Source organism: Protopterus annectens, chromosome 3.part1 (genome assembly GCF_019279795.1).
Source record: "Protopterus annectens isolate FY-2018-M chromosome 3.part1, PAN1.0, whole genome shotgun sequence".
Taxonomy (NCBI): Eukaryota; Metazoa; Chordata; order Ceratodontiformes; family Protopteridae; genus Protopterus; species Protopterus annectens.
In genome coordinates, this window is record NC_056732.1 from 1,852,826,350 (window position 1) to 1,852,850,009 (window position 23,660).

Sequence of the window (23,660 nt, forward strand, 5' to 3'; positions counted from 1 at the left end):
AGTCAATGAGGAGCTGCAGATATTTCCTGCTTACCTCGATGTTCAAGTGTTGCCACTGCGCAAGCAGATCTGGATACTCTCTCCCCTGGCTAGGCATTATAAACACACAAAGCCCTCTAGGAATAATATTCCTGTCCAGACAAAACTGAAAATGCAGTCTTTGCGTTTGAAAATGCTTCAGTTTCATGAAATCTTTCTCCATAACATCTAGAGGCCTATGCAGCTTCTCAGTGTTCACCGTCACTTCTGTGACATCATCAGAAACAGCAGCACTCTCAAAGTACCAGGAAGCGTTCACAGTACCTTTTAGATATTGTTGAAATCTCGACTGAAGTGCCTCTTTCCTACGGTCTTCACCTCTAGGAATATAATCCAACTCAATATTGGCCATAATCCAGCAGCAAACTCAATCCTGAAAGCAACAAATCAAAAATACAAATAATAAAGAAGTCAAACAAGATGCTGCTTCACAGGTAAACGCCCCTGCTCAGAAAAAATATAAGAAGAAGTATAAATGAAGAACTTGTACTGAGCAGGAGTGAAAGTGAGGAAATGACGAAAAATGATAATCCCAAATGTCAAATCCACGTATTTATTGCAGACAGAAATAAATGGATAAGCCTCCCTGGCGGACATCTAGCATTGAGAAGTTCTACAACAAGAGGAAGAAGATGCTGTCTAGGAATAGTGAGGTCCCAGCACTGGAAGAACACCCTCCTCTGCTTGAACAAATAAATAAGGCAACTTGTAAAATCCTCCGAGGGCAACTTTGAAAAAATTTAGCAACCATAGCTAAGGATAACCATAAGGCATTCTTCAGCTATAGCCGTGACCTAAAAGGCAGGACCCGGACATGTGCTGAACTTAGCTATGGATGGCATCATACACACTGATCCTGTGAAAATAGGTAACCTATTAGCTGACAGGTTTTGTGAAAATTTCACCCCCCCCCTCCATTTCACAAAGCATTCCCTCTACATCTCACCCACTGTTATAGTAAAATATAATGTCTCATGATTATTCTTCACAAAATGCATATTAACATTTAGTTTCTTCACAAATGAGTCAAATAAAATGTTTATATGTTCATGTTAAAATCAAAATGTAATATAGATGCATGATTATGCAAAATACAGTTTCACATAAGTTGTAGCTTTATATTTCAAGTGTCTTACAACTGCATTATCTTAATAGTGTACTGAGAGACAGCTGAAGGCCAAGTAAGTGCTGAAGGAGTTAAGGGATGTTACTATGTTTAAACGAGGCTGGTTTCAAAATGTTAATGGAGAAAAGAAAGAAACAATGTGTCAGGAATCTCTGTAAGCTCTGGCTGACTCAGACTGGGGGATGAGTTTCTCTAAGAATGTCTGTAAAGATGGTGCAGACTGGTACTGAATGATGCAAGGTCAAAGGACAGATTGTTAGGCCAGGTGGTCTGTGGTTTTAAAAGGCATATTGTCAAGTGTTGACATGAAGGTCTAAGGGAGAATCACAAGGACATAAAATGATTAAAAATATTATTTATTAAAACCTTTGTAACACCAGAGTACTGCATGTATGAAATTGATAAGAAAGGCTGTAAAATGTACTGCTCTCTAAGAGACTGATCTGGAAATTTGAATATGCAGTCTCCCAGCACTTTTTATGGAATAAACAAGTACTTTGCACATCCTCAAACATTATTCTTGACTCAAGACTAAAAAGGTAAAACTCTTTGTTATTTATTTGTGGACACCACCTTGCATCTCCAAAGAACAAGTCATAACTGCTCTATTCAAGGCTGAAAACACAGCCTATATGGGACTGGAAGGCATTCCAGGTTGCGTTTGAAATTGTCTAAAACATGAGTTAGGACCCTCATTAGGTACTCTCTTCAACCATAGCCTGAGTACTGGTTTTGTCCCTCCTGAAAGAAAAACAGCAGCCATCATCCACCCTCATAAAGGGGGGTACAGCAACACACCCTGGGAACTACATCCCATAGGCTTAACCAGCTTTATCTGTAAGGCCATCAAATGTATCACCACGGACCTTATAAATAAGGATACAGGTGATCTCCAAACCATTGATCCAACACAGTTTGGTTTTGTCATATGCTCGTCATACATGTTAAACCTAATGGACTTCATCGAAAACTTCACCAGAGCCACAGATGAAGGCATATCTGTGCATACAGCCTACAATGGCTTAGCCAAGGCCTTTGACACAATCTTGCCTGTGGCATCATTTATAAACTCTCCCATTTGAATATCAACCCATATGTCATCAGGTGATTTGCTAACTGACCAACAGATCACAATCAGTCTAAGTTGGGGACTTCAGCTTAGCCAGCAGACCTGTCTCCATGGGGGTTCCACAGGGGTCAGTGCTGGGCCACCTATTGTTTGGAATATACTTCTCAGAAATTAAGGCCAAAACTTAAGGGCTGTGACTGACTAAGTTTGCTGACAACTGCAACTAGGTGCGATCATTGAATCCCCAAATGATGTCAGTATACTTCAGGATGGACTAACACAAACCAATGATTGGTGCCAAAGGTATGGATTCAAGCTCAATGCTAAAACATGTGCTATCATCCCCTTGGGTAAAAACAATATCCCTGCAGACTATCATATAAACGATAATACCCTAAGAAACAACTCAGTAGTAAAAGACTTGGGAACGCAAGTTGACTGTAGCCTAAACTTTGATCACCATGTGTCTACTGTGGGAAGGAAGGCCAATAATTGAGTACAATGCTCCCTTTGGTATGTACCTTACCAGGCACATGCAGCAACTTGAGAGACCTCAGAAATTTCTAACCAAAAATATTCAGGGTCTCCAGCACGTCATACATTGACAGACTGAAGTCACTGTCACTGTACTCCATAGGGTACAGACTACTTAGAGTAGACTTATGCCTGGCCTAAAGAGCAATCTTGGATCCAAACCTAATGGAAATGCTGCACATCTGCAAGACAAATGGGACAAGGGTCATCTGCTCCAGGGAACTTAACCTGGCCTGTGACATAAATGGGACCTGCTGGAGAGACATATGTCTCTCAGAGGTTGCCATTCCTCTGGAATAGGCTACCAATTAACATCAAACAAAGCCCCTCTATGACTCTGTTTAAGCAAAGCCTGGATGACAGGATGGGAAACTGTTCATTTCTGCTGGGGATTTCACCTATGACCTTCCTAGATACGGCAGTCATTGCTAACTAAGATCTCAAGTTTAGGCAACATCCTTTATATTGGGTTTCTCTAGTACTATATTGGGTACACAAGGCTTGACTTATAAAGACGTTCAGGTGACTAGCCTTGTAACCACCTATTATCCATGACACCCACAAATCAGAAAACATATCTTAATAAGCTACAACTCTTGTGCATTAACCAAAACACCATACTTTTAGGGAATTTTGCCATAAATTGCCACAGCTACACTTCTACAAAGCAATATGCTGAATAATTCCTTGTCTTTATCATTGCAGACTCAGTTTTTTTAAAACAAGAAAGATTTTTTATTAAAATATCACTTATGACATAGGTAATCATACATTTATATGAATGAAAACACACCATATTGACATATTTCAGTTGCAAACATTATAAATAACTTATCTATCCAGTCATTGTTAGTCAAACACTTCCTTTAAACCTCATTCCTCCTCCAAAACATTATTCTTCATGTATTGTTCCCACAATTCTCATTTTTTCTTTGTAATTTTCTCCTACTCTTTTCTAAAGATCCCACTTTCAGTTGTTTTTCTCTGTCACTATATTCACTACTTCTAGTACAGTTGGTTTAGACTTTGATTTCTATTTTCTAGTAATCGCTTTTCTGGCAGCCAGCAAAATTAAACACAGCAAGGCCTTAATATACCTAGGCAATTCTGATTCTGCATCATAGCTCAAAAATTAATTTCCTTAGTTATACAAATTCATTCACCCAGTATTTCACGCAGAGTACTCTGCATGGAATTTTTTTTAAGTGTGCCAACTCATTACACTCCCAAAATATGTTCCTAATTACCACTTTCTTCCCCAACACACTTCCAACATAATCATCTGCCTGAGGAACAACTCTTTAGAGTCTGCTTGAGGTATAAAAATGCCTTATATAAACATTTCCAAGCAAAGATCTTAAATCTTCTGGACTTTTTGCACATTTGGGACCGTACATATATCCTCCCATTGTTTCTTTATGAATTGCTTATCCAATCTCTTTTCCCAATCCTTTCTAACCTCCTCTGATTGATTCCTATAGTTATCATCGCAGACTTCCTTAATCAAACAGTGTGCTCCTCTGCTAGGGTCACATACCTGATCATGTTCTCACAAGCACAATCCCTGTCTTCTCCTTATCTATGGTCACACCCTCACATGTCAAATCAAATTACTGCACTGCTTTATTCATCATACAGTCCAAGTACAGGTCAAAAACACACAAAACTGAGTGGCCCCATGCCACAGACAAATAAAGCCCTGCATGCCCCCTTTAACAACTTGTTTTAAGCTAGTGGCACAGGCACTGGAGGGGCTGTGCAGGGGACGGTAGGAATGAATGGTCAACATTGTCTCACCCATCCTGGGATGAGAGAGGCAAACTAGGCTTTCTACAGTAGCAGCATTCAGGCCTAGTGAGCTTCATGCTGCAAGTAGGTATACAGATTGGTCAGAGTTCCACATGGGTGGAAGTGAGCATGCATTTCCTGATGGCAACAATTACACAACTAACAAGGCTGCCATGGGTGGGGGGTGGATACCGCATACTCCCCAGCAGCAGCAGCAGCAGTATGACACTGCATCAGCATCCTTGATATCCTCACTGGCCCTGGATGTTGGTTGTGTTAAACCTGAAGGGGGCCATGGTGGGTCCAGTGCACCCATTAAGAGAACAGCAGTGCAACCCAGTAAATGAGAAGAGCCATACACCCACTAAATGTGAAGAGTAATGCACCCACTAAATGAGAAGAGCTGTGGACCCACTAAATGAGAAGAGCCATGCACCCACTAAATGAGAAGAGCAGTGCACCCACTAAATCAGATAAGCCATGCATCCACTAAATGAGAAGAGCAGTGCACCCAGTAAATGAGAAGACCAGTGCACCCACTACATGAGAAGATAAGTCCAGCCTCTAAATGAGAAGAGCAGTGCAACCAATAAATGAGAAGAACAGTGCACCCTCTAAATGAGAAGAGCAGTGCACCAACTAAATGAGAAGAGCAGTGCACCTGCTAAATATGAAGAGCCATGCACCCATTAAATGAGAAGAGCCATGCACCCACTAAATGAGAAGAGCAGTGCACCCACTAAATGAGAAGAGCAGTGCCCCCACTAAATGAGAAGAGCCATCCACCCACTAAATGAGGAGAGCCATGCACCTACTAAATGAGAAGAGCAGTGCCCCCACTAAATGAGAAGGGTAGTGCAGTCACTAAATGAGAAGAGCCATGCACCCACTAAATGAGAAGAGCAGTGCACCCACTAAATGAGAAGAGCAGTGCACCTACTAAATGAGAAGAGCCATGTTCCCACTAAATGAGAAGAGCCATGCACCCACTAAATGAGAAGAGAAGTGCACCTAGTAAATGAGAAGAGCAGTGCACCCACTAAATGAGAAGGGTAGTGCAGCCACTAAATGAGAAGATCCGTGTACTCACTAAATGAGCAGAGCAGTGCACCCACTAAATGAGAAGAGTCATGTACCCACTAAATGAGAAGAGCTGTGCACCCACTAAATGAGAAGAGTCATGCACCCACTAAATGAGAAGAGCCATGTACCCACTAAATGAGAAGAACAGTGCACCCACTAAATGAGAAGGGCAGTGTACCCACTAAATGAGAAGAGCTGTGCACCCACTAAATGAGAAGAGCTGTGCACCCACTAAATGATAAGAGCCGTGCACCCACTAAATGAGAAGAGCCATGCACCCGCTAAATGAGAAGAGCATTGCACCCACTAAATGAGAAGAGCCATGTACCCACTAAATGAGAAGAGCAGTGCACCCACTAAATGATAAGAGCCATGCACCCACTAAATGAGTAGAGCAGTGCACCCACTAAATGAGAAGAGCATTGCACCCACTAAATGAGAAGAGCCATGCACCCACTAAATGATAAGAGCCATGCACCCACTAAATGAGTAGAGCAGTGCACCCACTAAATGAGAAGAGTCATGCGCCCACTAAATGAGAAGAGCCATGCACCCACTAAATGAGAAGAGCAGTGCACCCAGTAAATGAGAAGAGCAGTGCACCAACTAAATGAAAAGAGCAGTGCCCCCACTAAATGAGAAGAGCCATCCACCCACTAAATGAGAAGAGCAATGCACTCACTAAATGAGAAGAGCAGTGCCCCACCAAATGAGAAGAGCAGTGCACCCACTAAATGAGAAGGGTAGTGCAGCCACTAAATGAGAAGAGCCATGCACCCACTAAATGAGAAGAGCAGTGCACCCACTAAATGAGAAGAGCAGTGCATCCACTAAATGAGAAGAGCCATGTACCCACTAAATGAGAAGAGCCATGCACCCACTAAATGAGAAGAGCAGTGCACCCACTAAATGAGAAGAGCCATGTACCCACTAAATGAGAAGAGCAGTGCACCCACTGAATGAGAAGAGCAGTGCACCCACTAAATGAGAAGGGTAGTGCAGCCACTAAATGAGAAGATCCGTGTACCCACTAAATGAGCAGAGCAGTGCACCCACTAAATGAGAAGAGTCATGTACCCACTAAATGAGAAGAGCTGTGCACCCACTAAATGAGAAGAGCCATGTACCCACTAAATGAGAGGAACAGTGCACCCACTAAATGAGAAGAGCTGTGCACCCACTAAATGAGAAGAGCAGTGCACCCACTAAATGAGAAGAGCAGTGTACCCACTAAATGAGAAGAGCTGTGCACCCACTAAATGAGAAGAGCTGTGCACTCATTAAATGAGAAGAGCAGTGCACCCACTAAATATGAAGAGCCATGCACCCATTAAATGAGAAGAGCCATGCACCCACTAAATGAGAAGAGCCATGTACCCACTAAATGGGAAGAGCCATACACCCACTAAATGAGAAGAGCCATGTACCCACTAAAAGAGAAGAGCCATACACCCACTAAATGAGAAGAGCCATGTACCCACTAAGAGAGAAGAGCCGTACACTCACTAAATGACAAGAGCCATGCACCCACTAAATGAGAAGACCAGTGCACCCACTAAATGAGAAGAGTAGTGCAACCTGTAAATGAGAAGAGCATTGCACCGACTAAATATGAAGAGCCATGCACCCATTAAATGAGAAGAGCCATGCACCCACTAAATGAGAAGAGCCATGTACCCACTAAATGGGAAGAGCTGTGCATCCAGTAAATGGGAAGAGCCATGTACCCACTAAATGAGAAGAGCATTGCACCGACTAAATGAGAAGAGCAGAGCACCCACTAAATGTGAAGAGCTGTGCACCCACTAAATGAGAGGAGCAGTGCACCCACTAAATGAGAAGAGCAGTGCAGCCTCTAAATGAGAACAGCAGTGCAGCCTCTAAATGAGAAGAGCTGTGCACCCACTAAATGATAAGAGCCGTGCACCCACTAAATGAGAAGAGCCATGCACCCACTAAATGAGAAGAGCCGTGCACCCACTAAATGAGAAGAGCCATGCACCCACTAAATGAGAAGAGCAGTGCACCCACTAAATGATAAGAGCCATGCACCCACTAAATGAGTAGAGCAGTGCACCCACTAAATGAGAAGAGCATTGCACCCACTAAATGAGAAGAGCCGTGCACCCACTAAATGAGAAGAGCCATGCACCCGCTAAATGAGAAGAGCCGTGCACCCACTAAATGAGAAGAGCCATGTACCCACTAAATGAGAAGAGCAGTGCACCCACTAAATGATAAGAGCCATGCACCCACTAAATGAGTAGAGCAGTGCACCCACTAAATGAGAAGAGCATTGCACCCACTAAATGAGAAGAGCCATGCACCCACTAAATGATAAGAGCCATGCACCCACTAAATGAGTAGAGCAGTGCACCCACTAAATGAGAAGAGTCATGCGCCCACTAAATGAGAAGAGCCATGCACCCACTAAATGAGAAGGGCCATACACCCACTAAATGAGAAGAGCAGTGCACTCACTAAATGAAAAGAGCAGTGCCCCACTAAATGAGAAGAGCCATCCACCCACTAAATGAGAAGAGCAGGGCACTCACTAAATGTGAAGAGCAGTGCACTGACTAAATGAGAAGAGCAGTGCACCCACTAAATGAGAAGGGTAGTGCAGCCACTAAATGAGAAGAGCCATGCACCCACTAAATGAGAAGAGCAGTGCACCCACTAAATGAGAAGAGCAGTGCATCCACTAAATGAGAAGAGCCATGTACCCACTAAATGAGAAGAGCCATGCACCCACTAAATGAGAAGAGCAGTGCACCCACTAAATGAGAAGTGCCATGTACCCACTAAATGAGAAGAGCGGTGCACCCACTGAATGAGAAGAGCAGTGCACCCACTAAATGAGAAGGGTAGTGCAGCCACTAAATGAGAAGATCCGTGTACCCACTAAATGAGCAGAGCAGTGCACCCACTAAATGAGAAGAGTCATGTACCCACTAAATGAGAAGAGCTGTGCACCCACTAAATGAGAAGAGCCATGTACCCACTAAATGAGAGGAACAGTGCACCCACTAAATGAGAAGAGCTGTGCACCCACTAAATGAGAAGAGCAGTGCACCCACTAAATGAGAAGGGCAGTGTACCCACTAAATGAGAAGAGCTGTGCACCCACTAAATGAGAAGAGCTGTGCACTCACTAAATGATAAGAGCCATGCACCCACTAAATGTGAAGAGCCATGCACCCACTAAATGAGAAGAGCCATGCACCCACGAAATGAGAAGAGCCATGTACCCACTAAATGAGAAGAGCAGTGCACCCACTAAATGATAAGAGCCATGCACCCACTAAATGAGTAGAGCAGTGCACACACTAAATGAGAAGAGCATTGCACCCACTAAATGAGAAGAGCCGTGCACCCACTAAATGATAAGAGCCATGCACCCACTAAATGAGTAGAGCAGTGCACCCACTAAATGAGAAGAGTCATGCGCCCACTAAATGAGAAGAGCCATGCACCCACTAAATGAGAAGGGCCATTCACCCAGTAAATGAGAAGAGCAGTGCACCCACTAAATGAAAAGAGCAGTGCCCCACTAAATGAGAAGAGCCATCCACCCACTAAATGAGAAGAGCAATGCACTCACTAAATGAGAAGAGCAGTGCCCCCACCAAATGAGAAGAGCAGTGCACCCACTAAATGAGAAGGGTAGTGCAGCCACTAAATGAGAAGAGCCATGCACCCACTAAATGAGAAGAGCAGTGCACCCACTAAATGAGAAGAGCAGTGCATCCACTAAATGAGAAGAGCCATGTACCCACTAAATGAGAAGAGCCATGCACCCACTAAATGAGAAGAGCAGTGCACCCACTAAATGAGAAGGGCAGTGTACCCACTAAATGAGAAGAGCTGTGCACCCACTAAATGAGAAGAGCTGTGCACTCACTAAATGATAAGAGCCATGCACCCACTAAATGTGAAGAGCCATGCACCCACTAAATGAGAAGAGCCATGCACCCACGAAATGAGAAGAGCCATGTACCCACTAAATGAGAAGAGCAGTGCACCCACTAAATGATAAGAGCCATGCACCCACTAAATGATTAGAGCAGTGCACCCACTAAATGAGAAGAGCATTGCACCCACTAAATGAGAAGAGCCATCCACCCACTAAATGAGAAGAGCAAAGCACTCACTAAATGACAAGAGCAGTGCACATAGTAAATGAGAAGAGTCATACACCAACTAAATGAGAAGAGCAGGGCACCCAGTAAATGAGAAGAGCCATGCACCCATTAAATGAGAAGAGCCATGCACCCACTAAATGAGAAGAGCAGTGCACCCACTAAATGAGAAGAGCTGTGCATCCACTAAATGAGAAGAGCCATGTACCCACTAAATGAGAAGAGCCATGCACCCACTAAATGAGAAGAGCAGTGCACCCACTAAATGAGAAGAGCTGTGCACCCACTAAATGAGAAGAGCAGTGCACCCACTAAATGAGAAGAGCAGTGCACCCACTAAATGAGAAGAGCAGTGTACCCACTAAATGAAAAGAGCTGTGCACCCACTAAATGAGAAGAGCTGTGCACCCACTAAATGAGAAGAGCCATGCACCCACTAAATGAGAAGAGCCGTGCACCCACTAAATGAGAAGAGCCATGCACCCACTAAATGAGAAGAGCAGTGCACCCACTAAATGATAAGAGCCATGCACCCACTAAATGAGAAGAGCAGTGCACCCACTAAATGAGAAGAGCATTGCACCAACTAAATGAGAAGAGCCGTGCACCCACTAAATGAGAAGAGCCATGCACCCGCTAAATGAGAAGAGCCGTGCACCCACTAAATGAGAAGAGCCATGTACCCACTAAATGAGAAGAGCAGTGCACCCACTAAATGATAAGAGCCATGCACCCACTAAATGAGTAGAGCAGTGCACCCACTAAATGAGAAGAGCATTGCACCCACTAAATGAGAAGAGCCATGCACCCACTAAATGATAAGAGCCATGCACCCACTAAATGAGTAGAGCAGTGCACCCACTAAATGAGAAGAGTCATGCACCCACTAAATGAGAAGAGCCATGCACCCACTAAATGAGAAGGGCCATACACCCACTAAATGAGAAGAGCAGTGCACCCACTAAATGATAAGAGCAGTGCCCCCACTAAATGAGAAGAGCCATGCACCCACTAAATGAGAAGAGCAGGGCACCCACTAAATGAGAAGAGCAGTGCCCCCACTAAATGCGAAGAGCAGTGCACCCACTAAATGAGAAGGGTAGTGCAGCCACTAAATGAGAAGAGCCATGCACCCACTAAATGAGAAGAGCAGTGCACCCACTAAATGAGAAGAGCAGTGCATCCACTAAATGAGAAGAGCCATGTACCCACTAAATGAGAAGAGCCATGCACCCACTAAATGAGAAGAGCAGTGCACCCACTAAATGAGAAGTGCCATGTACCCACTAAATGAGAAGAGCGGTGCACCCACTGAATGAGAAGAGCAGTGCACCCACTAAATGAGAAGGGTAGTGCAGCCACTAAATGAGAAGATCCGTGTACCCACTAAATGAGCAGAGCAGTGCACCCACTAAATGAGAAGAGTCATGTACCCACTAAATGAGAAGAGCTGTGCACCCACTAAATGAGAAGAGCCATGTACCCACTAAATGAGAGGAACAGTGCACCCACTAAATGAGAAGAGCTGTGCACCCACTAAATGAGAAGAGCAGTGCACCCACTAAATGAGAAGGGCAGTGTACCCACTAAATGAGAAGAGCTGTGCACCCACTAAATGAGAAGAGCTGTGCACTCACTAAATGATAAGAGCCATGCACCCACTAAATGTGAAGAGCCATGCACCCACTAAATGAGAAGAGCCATGCACCCACGAAATGAGAAGAGCCATGTACCCACTAAATGAGAAGAGCAGTGCACCCACTAAATGAGAAGAGCCATGCACCCACTAAATGAGAAGAGCAGTGCACCCACTAAATGAGAAGAGCATTGCACCCACTAAATGAGAGGAGCAGTGCACCTACTAAATGAGAAGAGCCGTGCACCCACTAAACAAAGAGAGCAGTACACCCACTAAATGAGAAGAGCAGTACACCCACTAAATGAGAAGAGCAGTGCACCCACTAAATGAGAAGAGCCATGCACCCATTAAATGAGAAGAGCCATGCACCCACTAAATGAGAAGAGCAGTGCACCCACTAAATGAGGAGAGCCATGCACTCACTAAATGAGAAGAGCCATGTACCCACTAAATGAGAAGAGCCATGCACCCACTAAATGAGAAGAGCAGTGCACCCACTAAATGAGAAGAGCAGTGCACCCACTAAATGAGAAGAGCAGTGCACCCACTAAATGAGAAGAGCAGTGCACCCACTAAATGAGAAGGGCAGTGTACCCACTAAATGAGAAGAGCTGTGCACCCACTAAATGATAAGAGCTGTGCACCCACTAAATGAGAAGAGCCATGCACCTACTAAATGAGAAGAGCAGTGCACCCACTAAATGAGAAGAGCCATGCACCCACTAAATGAGACGAGCAGTGCACCCACTAAATGATAAGAGCCATGCACCCACTAAATGAGTAGAGCAGTGCACCCTCTAAATGAGAAGAGCATTGCACCCACTAAATGAGAAGAGCCGTACACCCACTAAATGATAAGAGCCATGTACCCACTAAAGGAGTAGAGCAGTGCACCCACTAAATGAGAAGAGTCATGCACCCACTAAATGAGAAGAGCAGTGCACCCACTAAATGAGAAGGGTAATGCATCTACTAAATGAGAAGAGCTGTGCACCCACTAAATGAGAAGAGCAATGCACCCACCAAATGAGAGCAGGAGTGCACCCACTAAATGAGAAGAGCAGTGCACCCACTAAATGAGAAGAGCAGTGCACCCACTAAATGAGAAGGGTAGTGCAGCCACTAAATGAGAAGAGCCGTGTACCCACTAAATGAGCAGAGCAGTGCACCCACTAAATGAGAAGAGTCATGTACCCACTAAATGAGAAGAGCTGCGCACCCACTAAATGAGATGAGTCATGCACCCACTAAATGAGAAGAGCCATGTACCCACTAAATGAGAAGAACAGTGCACCCACTAAATGAGAAGAGATGTGCACCCACTAAATGAGAAGAGCAGTGCACCCACTAAATGAGAAGGGCAGTGTACCCACTAAATGAGAAGAGCTCTGCATCCACTAAATGAGAAGAGCTGTGCACCCACTAAATGATAAGAGCCATGGACCCACTAAATGAGAAGAGACATGCACCCACTAAATGAGAAGAGCCATGTACCCACTAAATGAGAAGAGCCATGTACCCACTAAATGAGAAGAGCAGTGCACCCACTAAATGAGAAGAGCATTGCACCCAGTAAATGAGAAGAGCCGTGCACCCACTAAATGAGAGCCATGCACCCACTAAATGAGTAGAGCAGTGCACCCACTAAATGAGAAGAGTCATGCACCCACTAAATGAGAAGAGCAGTGCACCCACTAAATGAGAAGAGCCATGCACCCACTAAATGAGAAGAGCCATGTACCCACTAAATGAGAAGAACAGTGCACCCACTAAATGAGAAGAGCCAGGTACCCACTAAATGAGAAGACCCATGCACCCACTAAATGAGAAGAGCAGTGTACCCACTAAATGAGCAGAGCTGTGCACCCACTAAATGAGAAGAGCAGTGTACCCACTAAATGAGCAGAACAGTGCACCCACTAAATGAGAAGAGCAGTGCACCCACTAAATGAGAAGAGCAGTGCACCCACTAAATGAGAAGAGCAGTGCACCCAGTAAATGAGAAGAGTAGTGCACCCACTACATGAGAAGAGCAGTGCAGCCTCTAAATGAGAAGAGCAGTGCACCCACTAAATGAGCAGAGCAGTGCACCCGCTAAATGAGAAGAGCAGTGTACCCACTAAATGAGAAGAGCCATGTACCCACTAAATGAGAAGAGCCATACACCCACTAAATGAGAAGAGCAGTGACCCCACTAAATGAGAACATCAGTGCACCCACTAAATGAGAAGAGCAGTGCATCCACTAAATGAGAAGAGCTGTGCACCCACTAAATGAGAACATCAGTGCACCCACTAAATGAGAAGAGCCGTGCACCCACTAAATGAGAAGAGCTGTGCACCCACTAAATGAGAAGGGCCATGTACCCACTAAATGAGAAGAGCTGTGCACCCACTAAATAAGAAGGGCCATGTACTCACTAAATGAAAAGAGCCATGTATCCACTAAATGAGAGGAGCAGTTGGTGGAAGCAGACAGCTACAGGGAGAAAGAATAGACCCGTCCATCTTTATCAACTTCTTGAAATGCCATTCTCCTCACACGTGATGATTTGTGATGGTCCATCAGCCTCCACCCCTTGATGACCCTGTAGCAAACACCGCTGCATAGAACCAAAGTTTACACCCACCATTTTAGATCATGCACAGATGCACAGATGCTCACATTGCATTATGCCTCAAATACAGTGTAAAGTTCAGAAGCAAACCTTCTTGTGAACCTCAACTATATTATGATATATCTTTTAGGCCAGCAACCTCTTTTCTGGGAGAACCGAAAGTGGTAGTCACACTGACTGAGGAATCTGGCCATTTTCATAGGATGCTGTTTTATCTTTTCCCTCCACCTAAACTGCAGCCAACTTATGCATAGGGCACCTCGGTTTAATGTTTTATCTGAAGGATGCCACATTTAGGACTTAAACTGTAGAATTAAAAGGGAAATGCTCATAGCCCTAAAAATTAGAACAAAATCTCATTGTGGTATAATTAACCTCCAAAGGGTTAACAAAGAAGTCAGGACCAAATGCAAATCCTGCACTGCTAATTATGAACTAACAAAGGGTATGTCAGCAAATGGTGCCCACAAAATATTTTGTTATATAAATAACCCCAAAAATAATAACCAACATTGCAATGATCTTCTCTGTAGTGGAATCGCCCACTAAAACCCTGAAGATATGGCTGATATCCTTGGAGATAAATTTAACTCCAACTTCTGCAATCTGTCATCTCCAAATTTCCGAGCAGAAAGTATTTAGTGCATGACCCAGTAATTAACTCTGAGCAGATACTCAAATCACTCTCCACAACTGAATACACCAGTTGTATGGATACAGCTAACATACTGGGCTGTTTCCTGGTCAGTATGAAGCCCAAACTATCAGCAGCCTTCATTACACTATTCATCCAGCACCTCTTCAATGGATACATACCAGAAGCCTGCAGAGCAACCGTAGTAGCTCCCCTAGACATGGCAGGCCCCAACAGAGACCTTGACAACTATAGACATATCAGTTTCACCAGCATTGTGAGAAGATACTGGAACCGATTATCAGAGAATTAAAAAACAAGGACATAAGGAACCAATAGTACCTAAATCCCTCACCAGTCTGCATTTGTCCACTAGTTTGTGCAGCTGACATCAGAAAACTATAATGGCTCTCAATATGTTTTTCCAAAGCCATCCATTGTAGTTTACTTTGTGCCGTCAGATCACCTTCTTGCAATCATTTTTTTTTCAGTAAGGAAAGTTTACTGATTTCCATTACCAATGGCTTAAATTCAGACTGAATTCTGAGAAGTTGCTTCAGTTTCAAAGTTAGCCTACCTGTAACACCCATTTCTCACCCTCTTTTGAGTGATCAGGGAATTGTTTTCTTGAAGCTGAGCTTTTTATTTTTTTTGTTTTGAAATGCAATTTTCACTGCTTTCTCAATCTGGACATCAAAGTAGTGCAAAGATTCAGTCTCTCTGAAAGCCCCTTTATTCTATTAAAGTCTGATAGCAGTATTATATGGGTAGTAAACAGACAAAGTAGTAAAATGCACCACATGAGAAATCATAACCACTCATGTAACAGTCCATTCCTGGAGAAACCACATAGGAAACCATAGTAACTCATGTAATAGTCCATGTCTCCAGGCACCACATAGGTTCATAGTTTCATAGGAGATTAGTAGGCTTATGGCTTAAGAGCCCTTACAAGCCTTGCTAGTATAACCTGATTTTACCCAACATATGGTCCATAGAGTCAACAAGATGGCATGGATTTGTGTCTATGCCCTGAGTATCAGACAGATTGTCTCTGTCCATAAGGGACATAAGCGCTACCCCAGATGTGAATTTGTGATTTCCAATCCATTGATCCAAACTGCATTTGAAGAGGGCCAGGTAAAGGTTCTGCTTATTGTGAATAGAAAGCCTATTCTAAAGAAGGGCAATCTCTGAGACACATATCTGTCTCTCCAGTGTGTTTTATTTAAGTTGGTGACTAAGTTCAGATCCCTGTATCAGGTGACCCTCATGTTGTTTGACCTGTGGGTGTCAGTCAGAGTAAAGGGATACAGCTTTTAGTCTGTCTGTGTAGGACATGTTGTTTCCACCCTGTATTTTCTTTGTGAGAAACCTCTGAGGTTGCTTCAGCTGCTGTAAATGCCAAATCAAGTACATGTCAAATGGGGCATTGTATTTGATTATTAGTCTAATGAAGGCTGAGTACAACTATAATTTCCATGCATCAAGATGCCATACCTTTACTTATAAGTTGTGCCACATAGAAGCACTTCCTTACCACTGTGGACACATGGCAGTCAAAGTTCAGGCTAGTATCTATCTATATACCTAGATCACTCACATCTTATCTTGTAAATTGTGGGATTATTTGACTTGCCAGATGGTATGATAATCCATTTTTTATGCATAATTTTAGAACATGGATCTGGCAACAATTATTTATCTGATCTAGACACTCCTTAAGGATTTTTACATCATTGTGGAATTTACCGATTGCCCCCAGCTTATATTCATCAGTAAACATTGTCATTCAGAAGCCTTCCACATTAGCCTTGACTTTAGAGTAGTATATTCTGAACAGGAGTGATCCCAGCTCTGAGCCCTGTGACACACCACTAGTAAATGGCCTCTTGCTGGATCTGAATTCAGCCTCTTTAACCATGTGTCCTGTCCATAATTAAAATGGCTATCCATCTGGTGACACAGGGATTTATGCCCAGTTTTGTGAGTTTATTTACAATAACAAGTGGGGAATTGTGTCAAATGCCTTGGCCAGGTCAAGGTAGGTGGTATGTACTGTTTTACTCACAACCATGGCCTGAGGGACTTTCTCAAAGAAATCCACCAGATTCAGTAAGCATGACCTGCGCCTGACATAGCTGAATTTGGTTGGGTCCAGTATTTGGAGGTTTACTATGTCATTATTTATCAGTTCCATGATTATTCTTTCCATGGCCTTAAATATAAGACTAGTCAAACTTATGGGTCTGTAATTTCTTGGGTAGGAGATGGTCCCCCTTTATGCAGAGGGGTAATTGTTGCTGTCCTCCTCTCTATCAGAACAAAGCCAGTCTGGAGGTGGTGGTTAAATAAAGATACTGATGGGCCTGATAAGTCCTGATTTAAACTGCTTAAGAGGCAGCCTGGTACATCATCAGGCCTTACTGAAGCTGTTTTTAGCTTCAGAAAGTGCAGTGGCAACCTATTCTTCGTTAATGATTTGTGGTGGAGTGTTGGGCGTATTTCTTGGGGAGACCTGGGGTTGATGGGGAGGTGAAATTTGAGCTGACTTTGTTGCCCAGCAGATTTGCTATGTTTTCTGGCTGAGTGTAGGTGATCAGGGGTGTAGCTAGGATTTTCAGATTTGTACTCACAGCTCCCAGACTACTGCCCCCCCAAAAAGCCACACCTACATCAGCACATTGCTGTCTGTCCACTCCCTTAAACTGCTAAGTCACGCCCCTTTCACAATGCTGCCCTCTAAATGGAACACTGACAAACATACTACAGAATGGTAATTACTTGCATGACAAAAGAGCATGAACATTTCATTCCTAAAGTATATCTTCATGGGTTGAAAACAAAATACCTTCCCATTTAAATTTTTGCAGACTTCATCCCAGTTGAACTGCACCCCAATGTCTGAGTGGAAAACCTTAAAAATAGATCTAAAACATGAGTTAAGACCCTCACTAGGTACTCTCCTCAACCATAGCCTGAGTACTGGTTTTGTCCCTCCTGAAAGAAAAACAGCAGCCATCACCCCCCCCCCTCATAAAGGGGGGTACAGCAACACACCCTGGGAACTACATCCCATAGGCTTAACCAGATTTATCTGTAAGGCCATCAAATGTATCATCATGGACCTTATAAATAAGGATACAGGTGATCTCCAAACCATTGATCCAACACAGTTTGGTTTTGTCAAAGGCACATCATACATGTTAAACCTAGTGGACTTCGTCAAAAACTTCACCAGAGCCACAGATGAAGGCATATCTGTGCATACAGCCTACAATGGCTTAGCCAAGGCCTTTGACACAATCTTGCCTGTGGGCATCATTGATAAACTCTCCCATTTGAATATCAACCCTTATGTCATCAGGTGATTTGCTAACTGACCAACAGATCACAATCAGTCTAAGTTGGGGACTTCAGCTCAGCCAGCAGACCTGTCTCCATGGGGGTTCCACAGGGGTCAGTGCCGGGCCACCTATTGTTTGGAATATACTTCTCAGATGTTAAGGCCAAAACTTAGGGGCTGTGACTGACTAAGTTTGCTGACGACTGCAACTAGGTGCAATCATTGAATCCCCAAATGATGTCAATATACTTCAGGATGGACTAACACAAACCAATGATTGGTGCCAAAGGCATGGATTCAAGCTCAATGCTAAAAAATGTGCTATCATCCCCTTGGGTAAAAACAATATCCCTGCAGACTATCATATAAACAATAATACCCTAAGAAACAACTCAGTAGTGAAAGACTTGGGAATGCAAGTTGACTGTAGCCTAAACTTTGATCACCATGTGTCTACTGTGGGAAGGAAGGCCAATAATTGAGTACAATGCTCCCTTTGGTATGTACCTTACCAAGCACATGCAGCAACTTGAGAGACCTCAGAAATTTCTAACCAAAAATATTCAGGGTCTCCAGCACATCATACATTGACAGACTGAAGTCACTGTCACTGTACTCCATAGGGTACAGACTACTTAGAGTAGACTTATGCCTGGTCTAAAGAGCAATCTTGGATCCAAACCTAATGGAAATGCTGCACATCTGCAAGACAAATGGGACAAGGGTCATCTGCTCCAGGGAACTTAACCTGGCCTGTGACATAAATGGGACCTGCTGGAGAGACATATATGTCTCTCAGAGGTTGCCATTCCTCTGGAATAGGCTACCAATTAACATCAAACAAAGCCCCTCTACGACTCTATTTAAGCAAAGCCTGGATGACAGGATGGGAAACTGTACATTTCTGCTGGGGATTTCACCTATGACCTTCCTAGATACGGCAGTCATTGCTAACTAAGATCTCAAGTTTAGGCAACATCCTTTATATTGGGTTTCTCTAGTACTATATTGGGTACACAAGGCTTGGCTTATAAAGACGTTCAGGTGACTAGCCTTGTAACCACCTATTATCCATGACACCCACAAATCAGAAAACATATCTTAATAAGGTACAACTCTTGTGCATTAACCAAAACACCATACTTTTAGGGAATTTCCCCATAAATTGCCACAGCTACACTTCTACAAAGCAATATGCTGAATAATTCCTTGTCTTTATCATTGCAGACTCAGTTTTTTTAAAACAAGAAACATTTTTATTAAAATATCACTTATGACATAGGCAATCATACATTTACATGAATGAAAACAAACCATATTGACATATTTCAGTTGCAAATATTATAAATAACTTATCTATCCAGTCATTGTTAGTCAAACACTTCCTTTAAACCTCATTCCTCCTCCAAAACATTATTCTTCGTGTATTGTTCCCACAATTCTCATTGTTTCTTTGTAATTTTCTACTTCTCTTTTCTAAAGATCCCACTTTCAGTTGTTTTTCTGTGTCACTATATTCACTACTTCTAGTACAGTTGGTTTAGACTTTGATTTCTATTTTCTAGTAATCGCTTTTCTGGCAGCCAGCAAAATTAAACACAGCAAGGCCTTAATATAGCTAGGCAATTCTGATTCTGCATCATAGCTCAAAAATTAATTTCCTTAGTTATACAAATTCATTCATCCAGTATTTCACGCAGAGTACTCTGCATGGAATTTTTTTTAAGTGTGCCAACTCATTACACTCCCAAAATATGTTCCTAATTACCACTTTCTTCCCCAACACACTTCCAACATAATCATCTGCCTGAGGAACAACTCTTTAGAGTCTGCTTGGAGTATAAAAATGCCTTATATAAACATTTTCAAGCAAAGATCTTAAATCTTCTGGACTTTTTGCACATTTGGGAGAGTACACATATCCTCCCATTGTAGGGTTACCACCTGTCCCACTTTGCGAGGGACAGTCCCTCTTTGGGCAGTTGTGTCCTGACAAAAAATTTAAAAAATGGCAAATGTCCTGAGATTTTAGGACAAAATTATTTCCTATGTTTTATGTAATAGTTGCATAAAACAGTTATTTTGTATCTAAAATAGCTAAATGTTATAAGAAACAGAATAAGCAACTAAAATGCTACAAGAATAAGCTTTTATTTAGGTAAAAAAGTTAAGTTCTATCCTTTGTACTGACCATGGGTATGTGTCGGCCTGTAAAATGTGATGTTTGTACCGAAAATGTCCCACTTTGGCCATTTGAAAAGGTGGCAACCCTATCCCATTGTTTCTTTGTGAATTGCTTATCCAATCTCTTTTCCCAATCCTTTCTAACCTCCTCTGATTGATTCCTATAGTTATCATCGCAGACTTCCTTAATCAAACAGTGTGCTCCTCTGCTAGGGTCACATACCTGATCATGTTCTCACAAGCAGAATCCCTGTCTTCTCCTTATCTATGGTCACACCCTCACATGGTTGGGAGGGTGGCCTAATGGTTAAGGTGTTTGCCTTACAAACACAAGGTACAGGGTTTGGGTCTCACAGGGGATAATTGGCTGGGCTTGGAATGGCTCGGAAGGGCAGTTAGCTAACTATGTCAAATCAAATTACTACACTGCTTTATTCATCATACAGTCCAAGTACAGGCAAAAACACACAAAACTGAGTGGTCCCATGGCACAGATAAATAAAGCCCTGCATGCCCCCTTTAACAACTTGTTTTAAGCTAGTGGCACAGGCACTGGAGGGGCTGTGCAGGGGATGGTAGGAATGAATGGTCAACATTGTCTCACCCATCCTGGGATGAGAGAGGCAAACTAGGCTTTCTACAGTAGCAGCCGTCAGGCCTAGTGAGCTTCATGCTGCAAGTAGGTATACAGATTGGTCAGAGTTCCACATGGGTGGAAGTGAGCATGCATTTCCTGATGGCAACAATTACACAACTAACAAGGCTGCCATGGGTGGGGGGTGGATACTGAATACTCCCCAGCAGCAGCAGCAGCAGTATGACACTGCATCAGCATCCTTGATATCCTCACTGGCCCTGGATGTTGGTTGTGTTAAACCTGAAGGGGGCCATGGTGGGGCCCATTAAGAGAACAGCAGTGCAACCCAGTAAATGAGAAGAGCCATACACCCACTAAATGTGAAGAGTAATGCACCCACTAAATGAGAAGAGCTGTGCACCCACTAAATGAGAAGAGTCATGCACCCACTAAATGAGAAGAGCCTTGCACCCACTAAATGAGAAGAGCCATGCACCCACTAAAAGAGAAGAGCAGTGCACCCACTAAATGAGAAGAGTCATGACCCCCCACTAAATGAGAAGAGCAGTGCACCCAGTAAATGAGAAGAGCAGTGAACCCACTAAATGAGAAGACATGTGTACCCACTAAATGAGAAGAGCAGTGTACCCACTAAATGAGAAGAGCAGTTCACCCATTAAATTAGTAGAGCTGTGCACCCACTAAATGAGAAGAGCAGTGCACCCACTAAATGAGAAGAGCCATGCACCCACTAAATGAGAAGAGCAGTGTACCCAGTAAATGAGAAGAGCAGTGCACCCACTAAATGAGAAGACATGTGTACCCACTAAATGAGAAGAGCAGTGTACCCACTAAATGAGAAGAGCAGTTCACCCATTAAATTAGAAGAGCTGTGCACCCACTAAATGAGAAGAGCAGTGCACCCACTAAATGAGAAGAGCCATGAACCCACTAAATGAGAAGAGCAGTGTACCCACTAAATGAGAAGAGCAGTGCACCCACTAAATGAGAAGAGCAGTGCCCCGACTAAATGAGAAAAGCCATGCACCTACTAAATGAGAAGAGCCATGCACCTACTCAATGAGAAGAGCAGTGCACCCACTAAATGAGAAGAGCAGTGCCCCCACTAAATGAGAAGAGCCATGCACCCACTAAATGAGAAGAGTAGTGCCCCCACTAAATGAGAAGAGCAGTGCCCCCACTAAATGAGAAGGGTAGTGCAGCCACTAAATGAGAAGAGCCATGCACCCACTAAATGAGAAGAGCAGTGCACCCACTAAATGAGAAGAGCAGTGCATCCACTAAATGAGAAGAGCCATGTACCCACTAAATGAGAAGAGCCATGCACCCACTAAATGAGAAGAGCAGTGCACCCACTAAATGAGAAGAGCCATGTACCCACTAAATGAGAAGGGTAGTGCAGCCACTAAATGAGAAGATCCGTGTACTCACTAAATGAGCAGAGCAGTGCACCCACTAAATGAGAAGAGTCATGTACCCACTAAATGAGAAGAGCTGTGCACCCACTAAATGAGAAGAGTCATGCACCCACTAAATGAGAAGAGCCATGTACCCACTAAATGAGAAGAGCAGTGCACCCACTAAATGAGAAGGGCAGTGTACCCACTAAATGAGAAGAGCTGTGCACCCACTAAATGAGAAGAGCAGTGCACCCACTAAATGATAAGCACTAAATGAGAAGAGCCATCCACCCACTAAATGAGGAGAGCCATGCACCTACTAAATGAGAAGAGCCATGTTCCCACTAAATGAGAAGAGCCATGCACCCACTAAATGAGAAGAGCCATGCACCCACTAAATGAGTAGAGCAGTGCACCCACTAAATGAGAAGAGCATTGCACCCACTAAATGAGAAGAGCCATGCACCCACTAAATGATAAGAGCCATGCACCCAATAAATGAGTAGAGCAGTGCACCCACTAAATGAGAAGAGTCATGCGCCCACTAAATGAGAAGAGCCATGCACCCACTAAATGAGAAGGGCCATACACCCACTAAATGAGAAGAGCAGTGCACCCACTAAATGATAATAGCAGTGCCCCCACTAAATGAGAAGAGCCATGCACCCTCTAAATGAGAAGAGCAGTGCACCTAGTAAATGAGAAGAGCAGTGCCCCCACTAAATGAGGAGAGCAGTGCACCCACTAAATGAGAAGGGTAGTGCACCCACTAAATGAAAAGAGCCATGCACCCACTAAATGAGAAGAGCAGTGCACCCACTAAATGAGAAGAGCAGTGCAACCTCTAAATGAGAAGAGCCATGTACCCACTAAATGAAAAGAGTCATGCACCCACTAAATGAGAAGAGCAGTGCACCCACTAAATGAGAAGAGCCATGTACCCACTAAATGAGAAGAGCAGTGCACCCACTAAATGAGAAGAGCAGTGCACCCACTAAATGAGAAGGGTAGTGCAGCCACTAAATGAGAAGATCCGTGTACCCACTAAATGAGCAGAGCAGTGTACCCACTAAATGAGAAGAGTCATGTACCCACTAAATGAGAAGAGCTGTGCACCCACTAAATGAGAAGAGCTGTGCACTCACTAAATGATAAGAGCCATGCACCCACTAAATGCGAAGAGCCATGCACCCACTAAATGAGAAGAGCCGTGCACCCACGAAATGAGAAGAGCCATGTACCCACTAAATGAGAAGAGCAGTGCACCCACTAAATGATAAGAGCCATGCACCCACTAAATGAGTAGAGCAGTGCACCCACTAAATGAGAAGAGCATTGCACCCACTAAATGAGAAGAGCCGTGCACCCACTAAATGATAAGAGCCATGCACCCACTAAATGAGTAGAGCAGTGCACCCACTAAATGAGAAGAGTCATGCACCCACTAAATGAGAAGAGCAG

General features: G+C 43.6%; 1 protein-coding gene across 1 annotated transcript in view; it reads right to left on the reverse strand.

Moving 5' to 3' along the window:
* Positions 1–450: 450 nt before the first annotated feature.
* Positions 451–23,660, reverse strand: part of LOC122797926 (zinc finger and SCAN domain-containing protein 2-like) — a 91,008-nt gene continuing 67,798 nt past the window's right edge. The window contains exon 3 of the mRNA XM_044066445.1: positions 451–483. Coding sequence (XP_043922380.1) covers positions 451–483 — 33 coding nt within the window. The remainder of the gene's footprint in view (positions 484–23,660) is intronic.